The sequence below is a fragment of the Lagopus muta genome, chromosome 2, assembly GCF_023343835.1.
Source record: "Lagopus muta isolate bLagMut1 chromosome 2, bLagMut1 primary, whole genome shotgun sequence".
In the NCBI taxonomy this organism is placed as follows: domain Eukaryota; kingdom Metazoa; phylum Chordata; class Aves; order Galliformes; family Phasianidae; genus Lagopus; species Lagopus muta.
In genome coordinates this window covers 35,186,771-35,205,736 of record NC_064434.1, presented here as the reverse complement: position 1 = coordinate 35,205,736, position 18,966 = coordinate 35,186,771, and the positions used below count along the sequence as shown (strand labels likewise).

At 44.3% G+C, this 18,966-nt stretch overlaps 1 protein-coding gene across 3 annotated transcripts in view; it reads left to right on the top strand.

Annotated features, from left to right (window-relative positions):
* Positions 1-17: 17 nt before the first annotated feature.
* The window catches only part of LOC125689973 (gamma-aminobutyric acid receptor subunit rho-2), a 29,995-nt gene continuing 11,046 nt past the window's right edge, over positions 18-18,966 (top strand). The window contains exons 1-4 of one of the 3 annotated variants that reach the window (XM_048937814.1): positions 18-571; positions 7,048-7,154; positions 15,815-15,882; positions 18,107-18,330. In XM_048937814.1, coding sequence (XP_048793771.1) covers positions 387-571; positions 7,048-7,154; positions 15,815-15,882; positions 18,107-18,330 — 584 coding nt within the window. In that variant the 5' untranslated portion in view covers positions 18-386. The remainder of the gene's footprint in view (positions 572-7,047; positions 7,155-15,814; positions 15,883-18,106; positions 18,331-18,966) is intronic. The other 2 variants (XM_048937815.1, XM_048937816.1) reach the window with 2 other exon arrangements.

The following is an 18,966-nucleotide window of genomic DNA, read 5'->3' as shown; positions in this document are numbered from 1 at the left end:
CTGTTGTGGAATGTCCTTAGCGGAATGCAGTGGCAGAGGCAGCGCCTGGTTAGAAAAGACACCTTGTGAGTAAACAGAAAATCTGAGAGGCTGATGAGAAGGGACAGCCCTGTTTCACACAGCCTGGCACGAGGACAGCGCTGCCCTGAGATTAGGGGATTGAGCAAAAAGCTGGCGTGCCGAACTGCTGTTTTTATATAATGGCTTTAGCAAACATCCTCTAGGACCCAGTGGAAATGCTCGCTGAGGCAAACTTGGGGATTAATGGCCAATCATTGAGCGTGGTGAGGGAACGGCTCCCAGGGAGAAGCTTCTGAGAGCCTGTCTGGAACAGGGCAGTGGGAGATCCTGCTGCTATCGTGCAGCGCTGGCATTGGGGCGCTCCGATGCTCGGAGCTGGGGGCTGCTGTGCTGTGGGAGGGTACGGCCGTGCAGTGTGTCCAGCCAGGCCCAGCAGGATGCCTCACTTTGCAAAACTGCTTTTGTTAATCTTCTGCTTGGTGCTGCTTGTGGAAAGCAGGAAGCACAGAAGGAGGAGGTGGACAAGCCAGCTGGAGCTGCAGAAGGCTGGGTAAGGGTGACAAGAATGTGCATGTTCCTTAAAGCCTGCCCTGTCTGTGTGTTTGTGCGTGTTGTGAAAGTACCTTTACAAATGACATTTTACAAATAGTCTTTGTGTTCATTTCTAACCATACATGGTCAGGGTCAGTGAGGAAAGGTTTGCAGCCAGCTTGGCAGCTTCTGCAAGCTTGGTGGCGAAGCTGTCCATAGGGTGCACTTGAACAGCTGAACTGCAAGGAGATTTCAGAGACCCTGCAATAAACCACAGTGTCCAAACTTGTGCATATTGCCAGTGTTGGGCAGCAGAGGCGTTTCAGCAGTGGGCTGTGTGCTGTCTGCTGTTGTGCCCCTGCTGCTTTGTTCCCTCAGCATGGTGGTGGTGGCAGTGGCTGACAGCCAGAGGAATTGGTCTGCATGCATGGCATCAATAACACGTAGTTACCCAGCGATGGTGAAATTAGAGATGCATTCTGAAGAATGATGTGGGCACACTTGAAAAATACTTCACTGTCATGCAAATGCAAAGGAGTTAAAGGTCTTAGTAAACTTTATTAGGTTTGCTGTTAGTGAGATTTGAGCAGAGGTTTACATTAGAAAAGATAATCTTCCAAACCTACTGTGCAGCCCGAGGGTTGTTATCCTTTTTGTAGTTATGTTATCTAGGGGCAATTATATCTGACAAGACTGTTCATTGTTCTGAGGGCTCAAAGACTTAAATGGGGTTAATCTGTCCTACTAAATGGCTTCTCTTGGGTTGTAAACCCTTCTCTTTTGGTTTTCTTTCTTATTTTTGGTACGGTACTTAAGTTGTCATTTTGGAGGGTGTTGTTAAATGTGTGTTTCAGCAAGGCATATTGTGGTACAATTGAAAGCAGAGTGTCCCTGATGTGCTCATAGTTGTATACCAATTCCTGAACAATACGGCGTTCTGTGCTTATAGCAAAATATAACGTTGAATATTTGGAAACATCAAATATGAATGACAATTTAAAGACAGAGAATTCTGCAATATTAAAAAAAAAAAGAGTAGATGGAGCAATGACATTTATACTTTAAATGTCAAGTCACATAGAAAGAAAAAATGAAGTTGTCTCTAAACCAGCGAAGAGCTGTGCTGATTTTTTAACTGTATAAGAGAAATGAGACCAGCGTCCTTTTCTAGTAGCTGCACTGTGTCTTCTGTTTATCATTTCTCAGGAATAAAGCTGATTTATTTTGCAGGGAATGACTTAGCCAAAAAAAAACAACCAAACAACTGGTTCCCACATTAGGGATTCCCACATTAGGGAGCCTGTATTAGAAGTTTGACATTCTGTGCCTCTTATGTTGACACGTCAACTTGGTCTGCAGCTGTTTTGTATTAATATCAAGAAGCTTGGTTGGGTTGTGCCTATGCAGAATTCCTCTTTGTTACGTGAAGACTTTGCAGAGGTTCAAGGGTGAAGACCAAGGGTGTCTGTGCTGCTCCAAACTCTGGGACAGTGTCTGATGAGCACTCACAGAGATAAACATGTCCCTTCATGGGGAAGGCTAGGCTATGAGAAAGGCTAGGCTGTAAAACCTGCAACCCCAATTAAGAACTGCCAGTTTAAGGGCTGCACAAGCAAAAGGAAGTATTTAAATGCTGTAAGGCATTATTTTTTCTGCGTGAGTGGTACCTCATTTTCCATGTTGCATGGGTAATACTTAATGCAAAACTGCTTGCGTTTCCCTTATTCCCGCACCCTCACTTTGTGTGTCAGCTGGCAGAAACACTGCTTTTGGAACAGGAGTCCCTCTGAACTGATTTTTGGAAGCAGTGATTTAGCTTATTTCATTTATGCCTTAATTCTCGGGGCAGATCCCTGTGCTCTCTGTGGGTCTGTCAACTCTTTGAAAGGGTAGGTAACAGCAGGACAAGGGGAAATGGTTTTAAGTTGAGGGAGGGAAGATTTAGTTTGGATGTCAGGGGGAAATTCATTACTATGAGAGTGGTGAGGTGCTGCAACAGGCTGCCCAGAGAAGTTGTGGATGCCCCATCCCTGGAGGTATTCAAGGCCGGGTAGGATGGGGCCCTGGGCAGCCTGGTCTGGTATTAAATGGGAAGGTTGGTGGCAGAGGGGTTGGCCATTCATGATCCTTGAAGCCCCTTCCAACCCAGGCTGTTCTGTGATTCTGTGGGTCTTTCATAAATGCAATATTTGGAAGTGGCTTGGGGGTTAAAATACAGTGATAACTGGTTGCTTTCAGGTGTGCTGCTCACCGAGACAGTGCTGTGTAATAATCTGTAATAAACTTAAAAACACATACAATGATAGAACAGATTTTTTTCATTATTTACTTCTGTTTAGAAAATATTTTTCATAATTTGAAGACAAAATGGAGGATCCTAAGTAGCTGATGATAAGGTGTGTTGGGAGTGTGACCATGGAATAATGTGTAATCCTAAGGGTACAATAACAGTGATAGTGCATGCTGTGTGAATTTCTCTGTTGTTTTCCATTCCAGGGTCTGATTTATGTTTTTTTATCTAAAAATCTGGAAAGGAAAATCACTTCCCTTTCTTTTTTGAGGATACTACCCCAAAATAGACCTTGAGCTTGCCAGGAAGTACTCTGCTGTAATTAGGCCCAAGTGGTCTGGGTTAATCGATATCACACAGCATTACAAAGGGAATCATAGAATGGCTTAGGTTAAAAGGTCCTTGAAGGTATCTAGTTCCAACTCCTTGCCATGGGCAGGGCTGCCCCCTGCCAGCTCAGCCTGCCCATGGCCCCATCCAACCTGCCCTTGAGCACCTCCAGAGATGGGACGTCCACAGCTTCTCTGGGAAACTGTGTGCCTGTGCCTCACTGCCCTCTGAATAAAAAAATTATTCCTAGAAGCTAACCTAAATCTACCATCTTTTAGCTTAAAGGGTGGGGCAACTCCCCCAGATTCCAGTTTCTCCTCATTATTTCCCATGGTGTGTGCATTGATGTAGAGGCACTTCAGCTGGGCCTTTGGCCACAGTACCTTCCTAGAGGAGCCCTTCCCAGTAATGATCCCTGCTAGCTTGTTTGCCCCTCCTGGTGGCTCATCCCATGTCAACCTTCCTGGTTAGTCAAAGGTGCATCCTTGATTGTAGAAGCCAAAACCCTGGGCATGACACCATCCATGTAGCCATTCATTCAATTGGTCTGTTCTACTCCTCCTGCCCAGATCCCAGTCTCCAACCAGGAGGACTGAGGAGAACACTGCCTGCACTCTGAATTCCTTCAGCATATTCCCAAGTGATGTAGAATCTTCTTTGATACTCTTTAACTTCCTAGTCACAGCCTTGCGTGACTTTAAAAGACCAGGAGTGGATTGTAGTTCTATGGCTTTTTTCCTTCTTATCCTCTTCCTGATGTAATGAGGGCCCCTGGCAGGCAGCAGACTCCTCTAAAGAGTTCAGCTAGGCAGGCAGCAGATGAGAGCCTCAGTGCCCTTCAGCACAGTCTCCAATTACTTACACCTCTCACTTTTTTAGTGGTACTGGTTGTGACTCTGGTTTTCAGTTGGACTTGCTTAATGTGGTTGCCCCTTTCTGGATGTGAACCACTACCGATGCTGCCTTTTCCTTCCATTCCCAAAGATTCATATCTGTTGGCTAGGGAGAACAAATTGGGGATGCTAATCAAGGGGTGAGTAATTATTAGGGCAGTCATAAATGTTAACTGTACTTTCTTACCCATTTGTCTCCTAGGAGAACTTTGCAGCAGTTGTATGCTGCATGGGTTAGAAAAGAGGCCTTTCCTGGTGCTGCGCAAAGTAAATGAATCGCAGAATGGCCTGGGTCTTGAAAAGGACCTCAAAGGTTGTCTTGTTTCAACCCCCCACCACAGGCAGGGTCACCAACCACCAGACCAGACTGCCCAGAGTCACATCCAGCCTGGCCGTGAACGCATCCAGGGATGGGGCATCCACAACCATTCTGTGCAAACCGTTCCAGTGCATCACCACCCAATGAAGCCTCCAGCTTATGCTTTGTTCAGAAAGTACACTGAAGTACTGCAAGATTTTCACTGAAACCATAGAACACCTTTCCAAACCGCAGTATGAAATAGTGTGACAAGAATCGACGTACCATGCCTATGAGCTGCCACCTCATTGTGGCAAAAGCCAACCCTGCATTCTGCAGAGGGAGGTGCAGGTTTCCTCCAGCCCTCGCTGCAGGCACTGGTGCCACACAAGCCAGCTTTTCAGTTTACTGTCAGCCACTCCACTTGAAGCAACTGGCTTATTACCTAATACACGAAGGCTATTTCGTAAGCTGTTTATCTCATTCTGAAAAGTTCTGAATATCCTGGTGGATGCTCAGCTCTTGTCTGAATCCTGATAAGCTGCTACTTGCGATTTCTCATGCCATAAAAATTTGATTTCAGTATATTTGGCAATATGGACAGGATCCATATTATGCAGTTATGAAGACTTCTGGGGAACAGTCATTGGAAAGAAAATTGTAAATAAATGATGGAGAATTCTTTACAACAACTTAATGGGATGCCTGTCCCCTTCTCTTTTCAAAGCCCTCACCAAAGGCAGTTTCATTAAACTCATCCCACTTGAGTAAACTGTAAGCAACTCTGCAAAGGCTATTCCATTGCAATCCCATTTGCTGCTGATAGTGAGAGGCCTCCTACTCCCAACCAGTGGGTGGCACAGATCACTGCAGGAGAGGTCAGAGGCACCGTCATAACTGATGCCATTAAATGGTTGATGTTTTGTCAGTGGATTTGGTCTTGCAGATCTCTACTACATCTGTAGATTTTGAGTCATTACGTACAGCTCTTTGTGCAGGAAGATGATTCAGTGCTGGCTCTGGAAGCTAAAGGCAGCCCCTGGCTCTGGAAGCTCCTAAGGAGCGCTGTATTCTCCTTTAATCCTGCCCATGCCCCCAGCCCACCTTGGAAGTCCTCGGCTTCAAAATTGTTCTCAGCACCTCTTGCATGCCCTTTGTTGTTTGATGGAGTGTAAATGAATGATTAGTCTGGTGATCCTATGAGGCTGTGCCATTAGTTTACAAGACAGCATTATAACACAGAGTTTTTTTAAAAACAGCACGCAATCTAAAGTTTTGGGGTTTTTTATTGCTGTTTGTTGTTGTCAATTGATAGTGAGAGCCATTAAAGTCCCTCGCTCTTCTGCTTCTTTGCTAAATTGAATGCCCTGGGAGGAAACTGTTTTCAGATTTGTGATTTATGCACTCATCGTGACTCATTTTAATGACTTTTAAGCACATCCATGAACTTTTCATAGCCATGTTTAAGAGAGTGGAGACTGTTTTGTAACCTCTCAGTTCTTGATCAATCTTTTAATCTAATTTACTCAAATATTTTGTATCTATTTGTGTAGTCCCTTTATTTTCTCCTCCATTTTGTTCTTTACCAGTCAGTAATATTCCTCCCAAACAAGCAAAAGGATCTTCACCTTTTGTATGCAGTTTTCTTATTATTGTTTTTAGTTTCCATAAGCAGCTGACAAGTGGCTCATTGCATCTGTGTTTACTGCTCTGCCAGATCTGATGTCCAGAGCAAAGGGGCTGTGGAATGTCATGGTTTAGGGCCTCTTTCCTCTGTGCTGAGGCCCAACCATGGGTGCTGAGCAGAGCTTTTTTCTGAGGGTGTATTTTGTGGGCATGGCATGGTGGTGATGAGTTGGTGGCTGGACAAGATGACCTTAGTGATCTTTCCAATCTTAGTGATCTTTCCAATCTTAGTGATCTTTCCAATCTTAGTGATCTTTCCAATCTTAGTGATTCAATGCTTTTATCTTTCTGCCTGTTCTTCAGTTATTCACTTCTGCCATTTTAGTGACTTCTCGCCCTTCCATCAGGGCCTTGTTTTCACCCTTGTCCTACTGTTCTCATATATAGTCTCTGATTTTCAAATAAGAAGTGTGTTATTTTATGCCTCCTCCCACCAGAGGTATTCAGAGAAGTGAAGGACTGCAGATCTTGCTGACTTTATGTAAAAATGTGCTGCAGCTGTGGAGGGAAATGGGTGAATTTGTCCCTGTTTAAAGCCATAAGACACAGCCCTATGCCCACACACAGCTGGTACTCAGCTGATACTTACGGGTCACCACCTTGGTATAAAATGATGTTTCATGGTCACCATCCAAAAGACAGCTTTCTCATGGTATGCCCTTGTGCCTGGCCAAGGCACAACAAGGTAATGCATGGGGCAGAGCTGGTTTTTGTTTGTTCCCTGCCTGGGGCCATTCTTGCACTAAGGTGTGCCTCCTTGCTGCTCTGTGTCTTGGCTCCTTGCAAGGTGCCATGCTCCAGCCCTGCAGCATATCAGCTGGAAGCTGGGCTGCAGAGCGACCTGGCCAGCAGTGGGTGAGGCTCAGGGCCTGCCATGCTGTGATGCTGCTGGCTGTCATGCTTCCTTCCCTCATGGCAAAGCTTCACCTCATGCCATGGGTATGAGCAGGGATTGTGAGACTGAACAGCTGGACATCAGCTATTGTTGTCTTTTGCAGTCACATCTACAAGAAGAACCACGATGTGACCAAAACTCGGAAGGGAAAGACAGAGCAGCTTCTCAGAGTCGATGACCATGACTTCACCATGCGGCCAGCTTTTGGAGGTGAGGAGCAAGTGGTTCTGTTAACTTCATACTCCTGTTGTGTTGCTGGGTTTTTTTAATGGTTTTCTATTCCATGAATATGAATGGAAAGAATGGAGTGGTTTCAAGAGAAGACTTCCAGATAGCTACTCTTCACTCCTTGCTCTGCTAAGGCCAGCTCCTTCTGCTGGAATTCCCCAGAGCACAGATTGAGCTTCCCAGTGCACATGCATCTCTAAATACCAGGCATGCCTTGGCCTGCTACAAGCTCAGAGGGTTCCCCTTACTATCGTTGCAGATCCCTTGCCCTTCTCCCTTTTCCCAAGGTGTTAAAAGAGAGAAATGTGGAGTGTTCCTCTGGCTGCTTCTGAAGCAGTAACTATTTCTTGTCTTGGATGGTTGGATGCTGGAACAGGCTGCCCAAAGCAGTGGGCACAGCCCCAAGCTGCCAAAGTTCAAGGAGCATTTGAACAGTGCTCTCAGACAGAGTGTTTATGTTTCGGGTGGTGCTGTGCAGAGCTGGGAACTGGACTTGATCTTTGTGGGTCCCTTCCAACTCAGAATATTCTGTGAGTCTTGATTATTTTCATCCTACATTCAAATAGGAACTCCTACAATATAATCTGGCTGCAAATGTTTTCCTCCGACCACCTTCGCTGTTTGGTACAAGGTTAGTGTGTGTGCCAGAATGGTTCCTTTTCCCTCATGGTAATTGCGGTGCTGAAGATCATCCTTACTCACTACCACCATCTGTTTGTCCCAGTAGGGCTCTTGGGGCAAAGTGCAGAGGCAGAATCAGATCTGAAAGCACATGGCAACCCAGCCTTGTAGCTCTGAGGACAGCTCCTGTATGCATTGTGCATGGTTGTTAGGGCTGAGAAGACAGAACTGTGTACAACTGGCAAACAGGCAGCAAGCAGTGGGAAGAAAGAGAATCACAAATTTTTGCTTTGCTAGCTCGGGACACAAGTCATCGCTAAACTGATCCATGATTCTGTGGTCTTCTCAAGGGTGGCTGCCCAAGTCATATTTCATCTGCATCTATGAGGGGAATAGAGCAAGCAGAGAAATACGGTCAGCTCAGAGGGAGGGTGCAGCTCTGGGACCTTTAAATGACTTGATGGCTCCAGGCTGAGTGACTGGTTTTAACAGCAAATGGGTTTCCCAGCTCTCACCAAAGAAAAAATCCTTTTAAGTGACTTTTTAAAAAGACAGAATGGTGTTTCCATATTTTTTTTTTCTCAAAACCTCCTCGCTTTGCAGAACTACTTGGAACAGAATATTGCCAAAATTGCTCTGAAGTTGCACATAATAAGGAATAAAACGTGACAACAACTTAGCCAAGACTCCAGCCTTGCAAAATGAGACCAATGCACAAGGAGATAGCTTGGGTGTTGCAGGTTCTTGCACAGATAAACAGAGTGATGCAGAGTGCTTTTAGTGACAGATTATATATTTGATGTAGAAATACAAAGGAAAGAAAATGATGATAAGAGGTGATCCTTGTGTTTTCTTTTGAAACATTATCAGGAAGTCACCGTGACTTGCTATGCACTATGAGTTCCTTCAGATTTTTTGCAGGCGTAATGCCAGTCAAATTGATGTAGTCTGACCTGCATGTGATTACAAAGGCTTTTGTACTGCAGAAGCAGAGCAGAAGAGTCTATGGGACACCTGTGACTGCAACATGTCACTGCTCCCAGACACTTTCTGCTCTCTGAAAGTAGCTCAGGGACCATCGCCCAATGGAGAGTGCAGCCTGTGGCATTGCACTGTGACATCATGTTCCAAGTGGGAAAAAGCAACTCATCTCTCTGAAAAGCAAACCAAACAAATAATACTATAAGCAAACTGTGATGCTGGACTTTTCAATAATAAAATTCTTTAAAAATCCAATATTGTGAATGTGATATTCCCAGACTTGGTGGAATAATAGACAGTTGTTAATCGAGTTTGTGGTGGCCAGCACACAGCTTCATCACTGAGCTTTAAAAAGGGGACAGAACCTGTAGCTGCTGTGCTGTGCTTATGGTGACTCGCTGCTCCCAGCAGACAGCCAGCAAGATGCTGCCCAGCATAGCTGTGAGCACTCCACAGAGCAGGTTGGGGCTGTGCCAGAGGAAACAGCAGCTAAACATTAGAGGAAGGTGAAAGGATTTTCTAGTAAGAGTGTCTTTTGTGAACAGCAGGTGGGCAGGTGGGTGTTGTGTAAGTCATGTTGCTAACAGCCCAGTGAGCATGGCTGTCTTGCCTGCTCTCAGCCCATTAGAGAGCCCCTGGGCACAGTGGCAATGACAAAGGTTTTTGCTTTGCTACTGTTCAAAGTAGCCTCCATAGCCTAAAATAGGTTGAGTTTGGTGTGACCCCTGGGAAGTTATCTCCATGTCGGTGACCTTGTTCTGGCTAGCAGATGTTCAGGTATTATTTACAAATATTAATATTTAAAGATTATGTAAATGTTTGCTTTCCTGCCTTCTTTAAACGTCCATTTTAAGCATTTCATCTATGACATGTTGCATTTTACAGGGAGCCAGTGAATAAGCAGCTTTAGTTGATACTTAAAATAGCTGTATCTTTTCTGCCTCGGAACATCCTCCCGCTGTACTTTTATCATATTCCTTCATAGCCTAATAGCCTCCATCAGCTGTCCCTGCTGCCCTTTCTGGGCAGTGTTTCCATCAGGATGGGTGAATGAAGCTTTGTCACTGTCTGGAATAAGACCTGCTCATCCCTTGGTGACACACAGTCAGCAAAACGTGAGGGCTCTGCAAGTGTGTGGCAGCTGCTGAGCATGTAAAGGACCAGAGATGCATATATACATATGTGTTATGTATCCATGTTTGTATATATGTTCACACAGTAACACTGAAGATTGTTTTAAGGCTTGTGGACATAAAACCTCTTACTTGCAAGACTCTGGGCATGCACAAACTATATGACAGCAAAAAAAAGTCTCAAATCTGCTTTTTTCATGTGCACATATTTTTGTCTTGGAGACTAAGTCTGCCTGAGCCCTTTGAGGATAGGGGAGGGTGCAGAGAGACTGTCTCAGAGAAAATAATGAGCCTTTGAAATAACTGCCAAAGAGTAAAAAAACAGGAGGTCTCACAAAGCTTTAGTCTCAGTGTGGGAGTGGAAAACTGACTTCAAGCATTTTTGTTGTGCCACGTTTTTCCCTATCTTCAAACATACCGCAGTGTTAAAAATAAACATCAAGTTTGAAGCCTCAACCTCCTGCTGCGCTGTGGGCAGCTGACCAGCCTGGTTCAGTTTCCTTGCTGCACTGGGATATGATAGGCTTTGGTGTTAGGCACCTTCTGATGTTGTCCCTGAACTGAATTTGTGGAAGCTTCTGTGCTTGCCAGAGAAGTTAGCCCTAAACTAGATGTTCCACACAGCTTGGGACAGAATTGGTGTAGAAAAGGGAATTTTTGCAAGTTGAAGCCACCAAGTCTTCTCAGTGTCAGAAACCACCCCACATGGAAGCCTGTCCGAGCTTTTGGTTGATCTGTTATTGTCTGACCACTGAATGGAGAAGCAGAATGAGCCTTCTGTAAAGGTCTTCTGTCCCAGATCTTTTCACCTTCATTTCTATTCCATCTGCTGAGTTCTGTGAGCTACTCTTCAGCAAAAGCCATTAAGCATTCAAAAGAACATGGCGGAAGCAGCTTTAGAAGGTGATACAGTGAATGGGTGCAGTGTTATTCTTATCACAGAATCACCAGGGTTAGAAAAGACCTCCAATATCATCTGGTCCAACTGTCCATCTACCACTGATATCTCCCCAGTAAACCACGTCCCTCAGAACAACATCTGAACGTTTCTGAACACCTGCAGGGACGGTGACTCCACCACCTCTTTGGGCAGCCCATCCCAGCACCTGACTACTCTTTTGAATGTGAAATTTTTCCTAATATCCAACCTGAGCCTTCCCTGGCACAGCTTGAGGCTGTCATCTCTCATCCAATAGCTAGTTATGCAAGAAAGGAGCATAAAAGGAAAAGTGCTCCCATCAGCCTCAGGTTGTGCTGCAGATCTCTTAAACTCACTCTGAGCTGTGTCAGAGATGCGAGAGAAATAGTTTATAGCTGGGAAGATGAGTTCATTTCTATATTGTATGTAGAAGTCTGACTTTTACAGAGTTGTGGAGGGTTTTTTTTGTTTGTTGGTTGGCTGGTTGTTTCTGGAAGAATAAGGATTTGTGTTATGCAAGATGTTGCTGTGGACAGTGTTGGCCATGACTGATGCTGATGTGTTTACTGTTCCTGGAGGAAACATGAAGGCTCTACAGTTTATCTCTAGACCCCAAACTTCAAATATTTGAGCTCATGTTTGAACAACCAGTGGTCCAATGGATTGGACTGGTACTTCTCAGAGACCAGAAAGCATGATCTGCAAAGCTTTGCTGGGCTGCAGGCTTTGGGCAAAAGATCCAATGCTTTTGCTGGGGATCTGTTTGGTCTCCCATCACACCTTTCTTATCCTCTGCTCCCCCCAGTAAGGACATTTTGTCTATTTACTCATCAGTGGCGACATTTGATAAGGAATTCGGGGAACCATGTGAGGCCCCAGTGTTCAAACACTTCAGTTTGTAGAGAGACAGGATTGGAAGTTCAGCAGATCCCGACTGGCTCTGAGGATTAGCGAGACCAAAAATCTCTTGGCTTCTTTCTGTGTCTAATCAACAGCTGTTTAATTCAGTGCTATGCTCTGTGCACAGCCAGGCTGTGACCCTTATGGGAAACTCAGATTTGTTTACAAGGTTTAAGGAGGGCACTTCTTTCCAGGGCTTCTGCTCAGCTTCAAACACTGTGTGCAGTTTTGATGTTGCCCACGCCAAGTGTGTCTGCAAAATGGCATCTAGATAGGAGTTTTGGAAGGGTGATGGGCTAAATGAATATGCAGAATGTTTGCTCTCTGATTCAGATAGCACAGTGTTTACTTGGCCTTAGAAGCTTCGTATGCACAATTTGAAATTTTGGCATACAAATCACTGTAAAATAGTGGTTAAAACTGGAACCTCATGTTGTATCAGCTTCCAGACGGGTACCTGGTCTCTCCTTGCAATGAGGTAATGGCTTTTTATCTGGGATCCAAGCTGAAAGTTTTGTGGAGGAGCATGGAATAAAAGAAGTGCCTTTTCTGAACACTGGCATGGTATTTTATCTCTGAGAGCAGCTAGGGAAGGAATGAAGAGGAGGGCAGTGTTCTTCTGTTGTTAGTTTTTAAATCAGTGATTAGTGCTCAGTCAAGCATGGAAATTGCAGCAATAAATAGACTTTGGATGGCTGGCAATTTCCTGAATGGAGCCTAAATTAAGCATTCAAGCACAGAGGGCATCTCTCTCCATCTAGAAGCTGGGGGGTACAGCCCCTCAGCGCCAGGCAGACCCTGTGGTACGTATGCGTCTGATGGCTGCCTTCCTTGTTGAGCCAACAGGATGCTGCTGCAAGGCTGCTCCAGCAGAGGCTGCCTCTTCTTTGTGAGCATTGTGTCTGCTGTTGGTGTGGCTGCTTGGGGATGGCAGCCAGTGGGCACCACTGCAATTCCAACTACTGTGTGTAACAGCAAATGACAAATTATTGGTGCTTTCTACAGCAAGAGACAGGCTAATGGCAGCCTTGTGCCTGTTCTGGTATGGGCTGTCTTGGGTTCTGAAGCTTTTCTGAGCCAAATGGAGACAAGCAGCATTGTGTGAGAGTCCGTGCTCCAGCTTCACATAAAGAGCATGGTGTCACCACAAGTTTTGGAGCAGTTTTGTTTGTTTGCATTTTTTTTTTTTTTTTTTTTTGAGGTTTTGGAAGCAAAACAAGCTTAAGAAACAATCAATCATAGGAACATAAAATATGCTGATCCTTCTGAGATTTAATTGAAAGCTTTTGTGCTAGTGTACAGATTGAGTTCTTATGAGACTGGGACTTCAATGGTTTTAATAGCCTGTAATCATCCTTCTGCTGCGTCATTTGATGTGATCACATCACCATCACTGGATTTGCTACAAATCAGGTCTAAACTCCATCATGCTGTGCTTTTTGAACGGAGGAAGAGACCAATGCCAAGGAGCAAAGCAAACAGACAAGGATCTTACTCTTGAGTGTTGAGGATTTCTGTTACAGCAGCAAGTTACACATCAAAAATATGGTTACACTAAAGAGCCATTGGCTAACTAAAGGCAACGGGGGGATATACAAGTACTGAATCATTGCCCATGCTCTCCTTCGCCACTGTGTATGACTTCACTAAGTATGTGAGCAAAGAAAGGTTAATTGCCTATCTACAGAGCACCACCTATCAGTAGCCTTGTGCTCTTTCCCCATTGATTACCCTGCACATCAAAGAAGCTGTTATCACCACAGATACACTGCTTCTTGCTACAAAAGTCTGTCTTGTTTTAAAAAACAACCTTTTTCCTTTCAATTGAAAGAAGTAACAAGCCAACTCCTTAATAACAGCACTATAGGAGCTAGTTTGCTTGTTAAATCTTATCATCCCTCATAACTACTCAGCTGAAGAGGACAAAACCACTGCCACAGTGTTTTCACTTAATGAAGCTGTTGGTTGTCTCTGGTCACACCAGCAGTGTTTGTGAGGTGACAGAATGGCCACGTGTTGGTCCTTGCCTGCTGGATGCTGGACTGCACACTGGGAAGCTGCAAGAGGCCTAAGCAATTTCTCCTCCCAAGATGGGCAAAGAACAAAACAGAAAAAGGGTTTATGGCAATGGAATCAAGGAAATCATATTTGTGGTTTTGCCATGGATTTGCATTTCTCTAATGAGTCACGGTGGTCTGAGAAAGAACCCGATGATGAACCATCATGTCCCGCATCCATATTTTAGGAGCTGAGCATCCTGGTCTATCAGATGTGGAGTGGCTCACAGGGAGCTGAGCTGTTGCTCCCAAAGATAAAAGGCTTGCTGACTCTTATTCTCCTCCATGCCTGTCTCTTCTGTTACCAGTGGCCAAATTGGGCACCTGGCAGGACTTTCCAGAGCTAATTCACTTCACTGATTGGAATAAAATAGTCTACTTGTTGCTGTTGCTTTGGTTTTGGCTGGTTTGCTTTTCCATGGGTTAGTGAGATGGACAGTCTGAGAGAAGGGCCCACGGCTTGTCTGTGCAATATCAGCCTCTGCTGAAAGATCTCCCCAGAGTAATTTGGGGAGGGAGCTGAGGAATGTTCTCCCCTGTTAAATGAGCACACCTAGACTGTGAAGCCTTGTGTACAAGGGGAAAAGCCATCAGCCCTTCTCAGCCTTGCTGTTGAAAGGAGTTGTCACACCATGTCTGCATTTCAGCAGCTGCTGCAGTTGGGGGATCTGTGGGTTTTCCCAGTTCCAGGGAATAAACAGGAGGAAGAGAATTAACTACTAAAAAGGAGATAATTTCCTCGGCCTCCAGTGATGCCTTAAGGAAGCAAGAGTGGCTCATCTTGTTGGACTGAAAAAACACCAACACTGTAGATCCTGAACGTTCCTGCAAGCCGTGATGAGTGCGACCGCAGTCTTCTGATGCCTCATTTCTGCTGGGCAAGTCACATGGATGTCTGCAGAGCTACTGTTTTGGTCTGTCAGTCTGTCCCAGTGAGGCTGCAAGGTTGGAGGCATGCTCCAGATGTGTGTGTTAGTGCAAGAGCTACCAGTCCCACTGCTCCAAGCTGAGAGCTGAAGCTAGCACTGCATCCACACAGGCTGCTCCTCAGCAATTCCTTGGTGTGCTTGGTGTGCAAGTCTCTGTATGCACTTAACTCCTCAGCACAGTGGAGAGATGGAATACCAGGAGATACCTCCAGAACATATGTAAAATCAATGTATGTTGCAACAACAAACTGTGGTACACAGCTTTGTCAACCCTCCTCACTCCTCTGACTAAGAAGCAAAGTAAACAGATAAAAACAGCACTGTCCAGGCACAGGCACAGTGCAGAACAGTTCTGGAGCAAATAACAGCATGTTTTTTATTCACAATTCAGTTTCCTCAAGTTCAGAAGCAGAGCAGAGAAAAAGAAAATGGAGAATAGTTGTCCACAGTGGAAAATGAAATGAGCTGTGGGAAGATACACTACAGGGAACTTGAGCAGCTCTTGGCTGTTAATGAGCAGCAATATGCAGAGAAACCTAGATATATGGGTCTTCTAGTAACAGAGGATTTATCATAGTGTGTTTTCTGCTTATTTATTCTTTGTGAATTCTCTGGTTGCTAATTTTAACACTGCTTTGAAAAGCTATTAACGTCATCAATGAGTCATACAAATGAATACGATGCTGGGCTCTTGAGAGATTAACATAGCTGTCTTGTCGAGAAATGAGAAACCCACAAGGAAGACTACATTGCTTACAGCTTCTTATCAGTCTCTGGTTCTCAGGGCTAAATTTCCTCTTATAAAGATGTAAAATGTATAATGAGATGGCTCAGCTTCTAGAAACATTTGCAGATGTTTCATTGTAGCTCACCAAAATGTCAACACTGCAGGGCTGCTATGGAGAAGAGAAGGCGATGTTTCACAGGGGATCTCACATGATTATTGACTGACTTGTTTCTCTGCCCTCTCTGCTTCAAGAATCATGGACAGGAAGGAAACCACGAGCTCAGAAATGTGTTGCATTCTACCTCATGATGTTAATCAACTGCAGATGATATAAAATAGCAGTTATTTACGTACCTAAATCTCATTCTCTTACAGGCCCTGCAATTCCTGTTGGAGTGGATGTGCAAGTTGAAAGTTTGGACAGTATTTCTGAGGTTGACATGGTATGTAATCCTTGTGATCCTATTTTATGGCTAGGCTCAACTATTCCTAGTGAGAGAATGTCCCTTCCTCCTGAAACAACTGGGTTTCAAATTGTTAGCCAGGTGAAAGTACTAGCAGTAACTGGCAAGTTCACAGAAACTTGACAAAACCAGGTGAATGTCAAAGGCTGATCTCTGTATCTTCAGATGAGAGCTACAAAAGATAAAGAGAATTTAACTGGTGCTATGAAGGATCTGTCACAGCAAAAAAGTGTAAATAGCTGTACGGAATGTTTGAAGGTATGTAGTGAAGGTCACATAAGCCATGACATTTGCAAGAGTTTTCTTTGCTAGGGAACCATTGAGTCTATCTCTTAAAATGCATGATTTGGGGAGGTGCGTTAGAAAAAAGAGTTGGCATCACTAATGAGAATGAGCAGTTCCTACTTCTTTGTCACTAGGAGTAACCTTACTGGGGCCTATGATGGGGAACTGTCAGCATGAGCTTGAGCCACTTCTACCAACATAGAACATGGTGTCTGGGAGTAATTATTTAGTCACTGAGGCTGTTCAAGAAATTTGTATTAAATTCAATTGTGTTTTGATATCTTTGTTTTTTGTTACTTAAAAAAAAGGTAGAAATGTAAGAAGTATGACATTCAACACATTTCAAGATATTATCACTGAAAAGAGTATTTGTAAGCACTTTCCTGGTTTGGTGTTTTTTATTTGTTTCTGGCTAGAGGTAATGGAATTAAGAGCGGAAAGAGAATTGGGAAGGGGAATGTAGAGGAGAAGAGGAAGTTTTTTGATTCCTTCCTCCTTCTGCCTTCTCCTTCTTGTTCTTGGCCACCATCCATGATGGTGTACAAGCGAAACACGAAGGCTTACTGGAGTAGATTTAGGCTGACTGCATTTTACTGCAATGCAATTACATATTCATCACAAGAGTAGGGCTTGCCTGCCCGGATATTGAAATAGAGGGTTTGGGAGATACACACAATGAACTGCGTGGGAAGCATAGGAAAGGGCTGTAACGAGAAGCTCTGGAGCTCTAATAGATCAAGATAATGTCACAGTAGTGAGGAGAACTAATTAGTACAAGTAAATTTCTTTCAGTGCTTTCTCTTCAGAGCATCTGATTTCAACAGAAGTCTCACCTATCAGAAAGCTGTGAAGTCAGCTCTCTTTGCTATAGATAGATCTGCAGTACTGGTTTCCCACCACAGGACAACTTCCTCCAGCGGCTGCTGATTTGCATTCATGGTAGGAAGACAGTCTGTCAGATCATCCTAAGCCAAGTTAGTTTGTTTTTCCAGCACTTTTCTCACTAGGGTGAGTGGTGCCTGTGGAAATCCACCAGCCCCTGCAAATGTGTCCCACTTTGGGCGCTGGAGGCTTCTTCGACGTATTCCTGAAAAACCCGAAGGCAATATGAGCTTGTTGCCAGAACAGCCCTTTGAAATGGAAAGTCAGGTTAATCGATGGCTTGGCGTCAGCAGAACAAGAAGAGGAGGTGGTAGCAATTTTAAAAAGCAATTGAGAGGTTAAGAAGGGATCTGAGCCTGGGTTGTTGATTGCTCAGTCTTGGCAGCTTCAGCTGCTGTAACCAATTTCTTAATAGGGAATATAAAGAAAACGGTGTGTTTGATCTCTCAGTGTGAGGGAGTAGATGCAGCTCTGAAAGCAACAGCTGCCAGGTTGGAATCAACAGATGTTTTCCTTTGTGTGAGTGAAGCTCCTGACCCCTCAACGAGATTAAAAAAGAGGTTTATTTATATGCTTCTTTGATAGGAAAAGCAGTTCTCCACTTGGGTGCTGTTTGCCACAATTTAGTTCCTTTAGAGATAAATTACTTGTGTTTAGCCTGACCATTTATTTTATTTTGAAAGGTTTTCCTCTTTATCACTCTGTTGGTGCTGTACTCTTTCAAGATAATTTTGCCACGACTGAAGAATACTTTCTGCAGGGCAGTGCTTCTTTTGGCACATGTTTATATCACCTTTAGGACTGTGTGTTACGGGGTACTGTAATACACTGATTGTGGATTTATGTTTTGTTTTGGCTGAAATGATTTTGTCAGGAATATCCATTTAGAACAAGCATTGGTCTAGAAAAGGAATAAAAGTCTAGAAAGGATGTATTTCATCTACCTAGCAGGAGTGAGTTTTCTTTCTGGCTTTTTTGAGATGTGAAAAGCAGCACTGACAATCCTCTTTCTGCTTCTCTTCTTTTTTTCATGAAGGATTTCACCATGACTCTGTACTTGAGGCACTACTGGAAGGATGAGCGTCTCTCATTTCCCAGCACCACCAACAACAGCATGACCTTTGATGGCAGGCTGGTGAAGAAGATCTGGGTCCCAGATGTCTTTTTTGTGCACTCCAAAAGGTCTTTCATTCATGACACAACCACGGACAACATCATGCTGCGAGTGTTCCCTGATGGTCACGTCCTCTACAGCATGAGGTAAAGGTCCTACACCCTGGGTCTTTACTGTCCATTTTGCCCTGGTGTGGCTTTGGTGACCTCCAGGACTTCTGTTGCCAACACTGCTACTCCTGCAGCTAATGCAGAGCTCTGTGGCCATCGGCCCCTGTACCAGATGCTTCACAGGAAGCTGAGAGAAACCATGCTGTGGGCAATAACAGGATAATCTCCCCGAGGGAAGCATTTCCCTAAGTCTTTGTGGTCAAAGGAGGGCTTAGTCAAGCAGGGATGTTCGTCCCAGGGTCAGTGTGTGATTAAACTGGAAGCTGCTGATGTACCAGATGGTGACCTCTATAATTATCCTATTTTGCTTCCTGTTTGTCTGGAAATACGTCTTCCTTTTTTTGTTTGAAGTTTTGCATGTTGATACAAAGTAAGTTTACTGAAGCTGAAACAGCAGTATTAAAGACACCTTGGAATCCCTGATTCTTTAGAACATGTTGACTGGAAGAATCTTGAGACACATCCCAACTGACTGTATTTCCTTCAGATGAATAGAAAAAGAGAGGCAGGGAAAAATGCACTGCCAGAGGAGAAAAATTCAAGAGCCCAGGTAGAGGGACATTTCCCCAGGACAGGAAACTTGCTGTCGATTACAGTGATTTTCAAATGTTC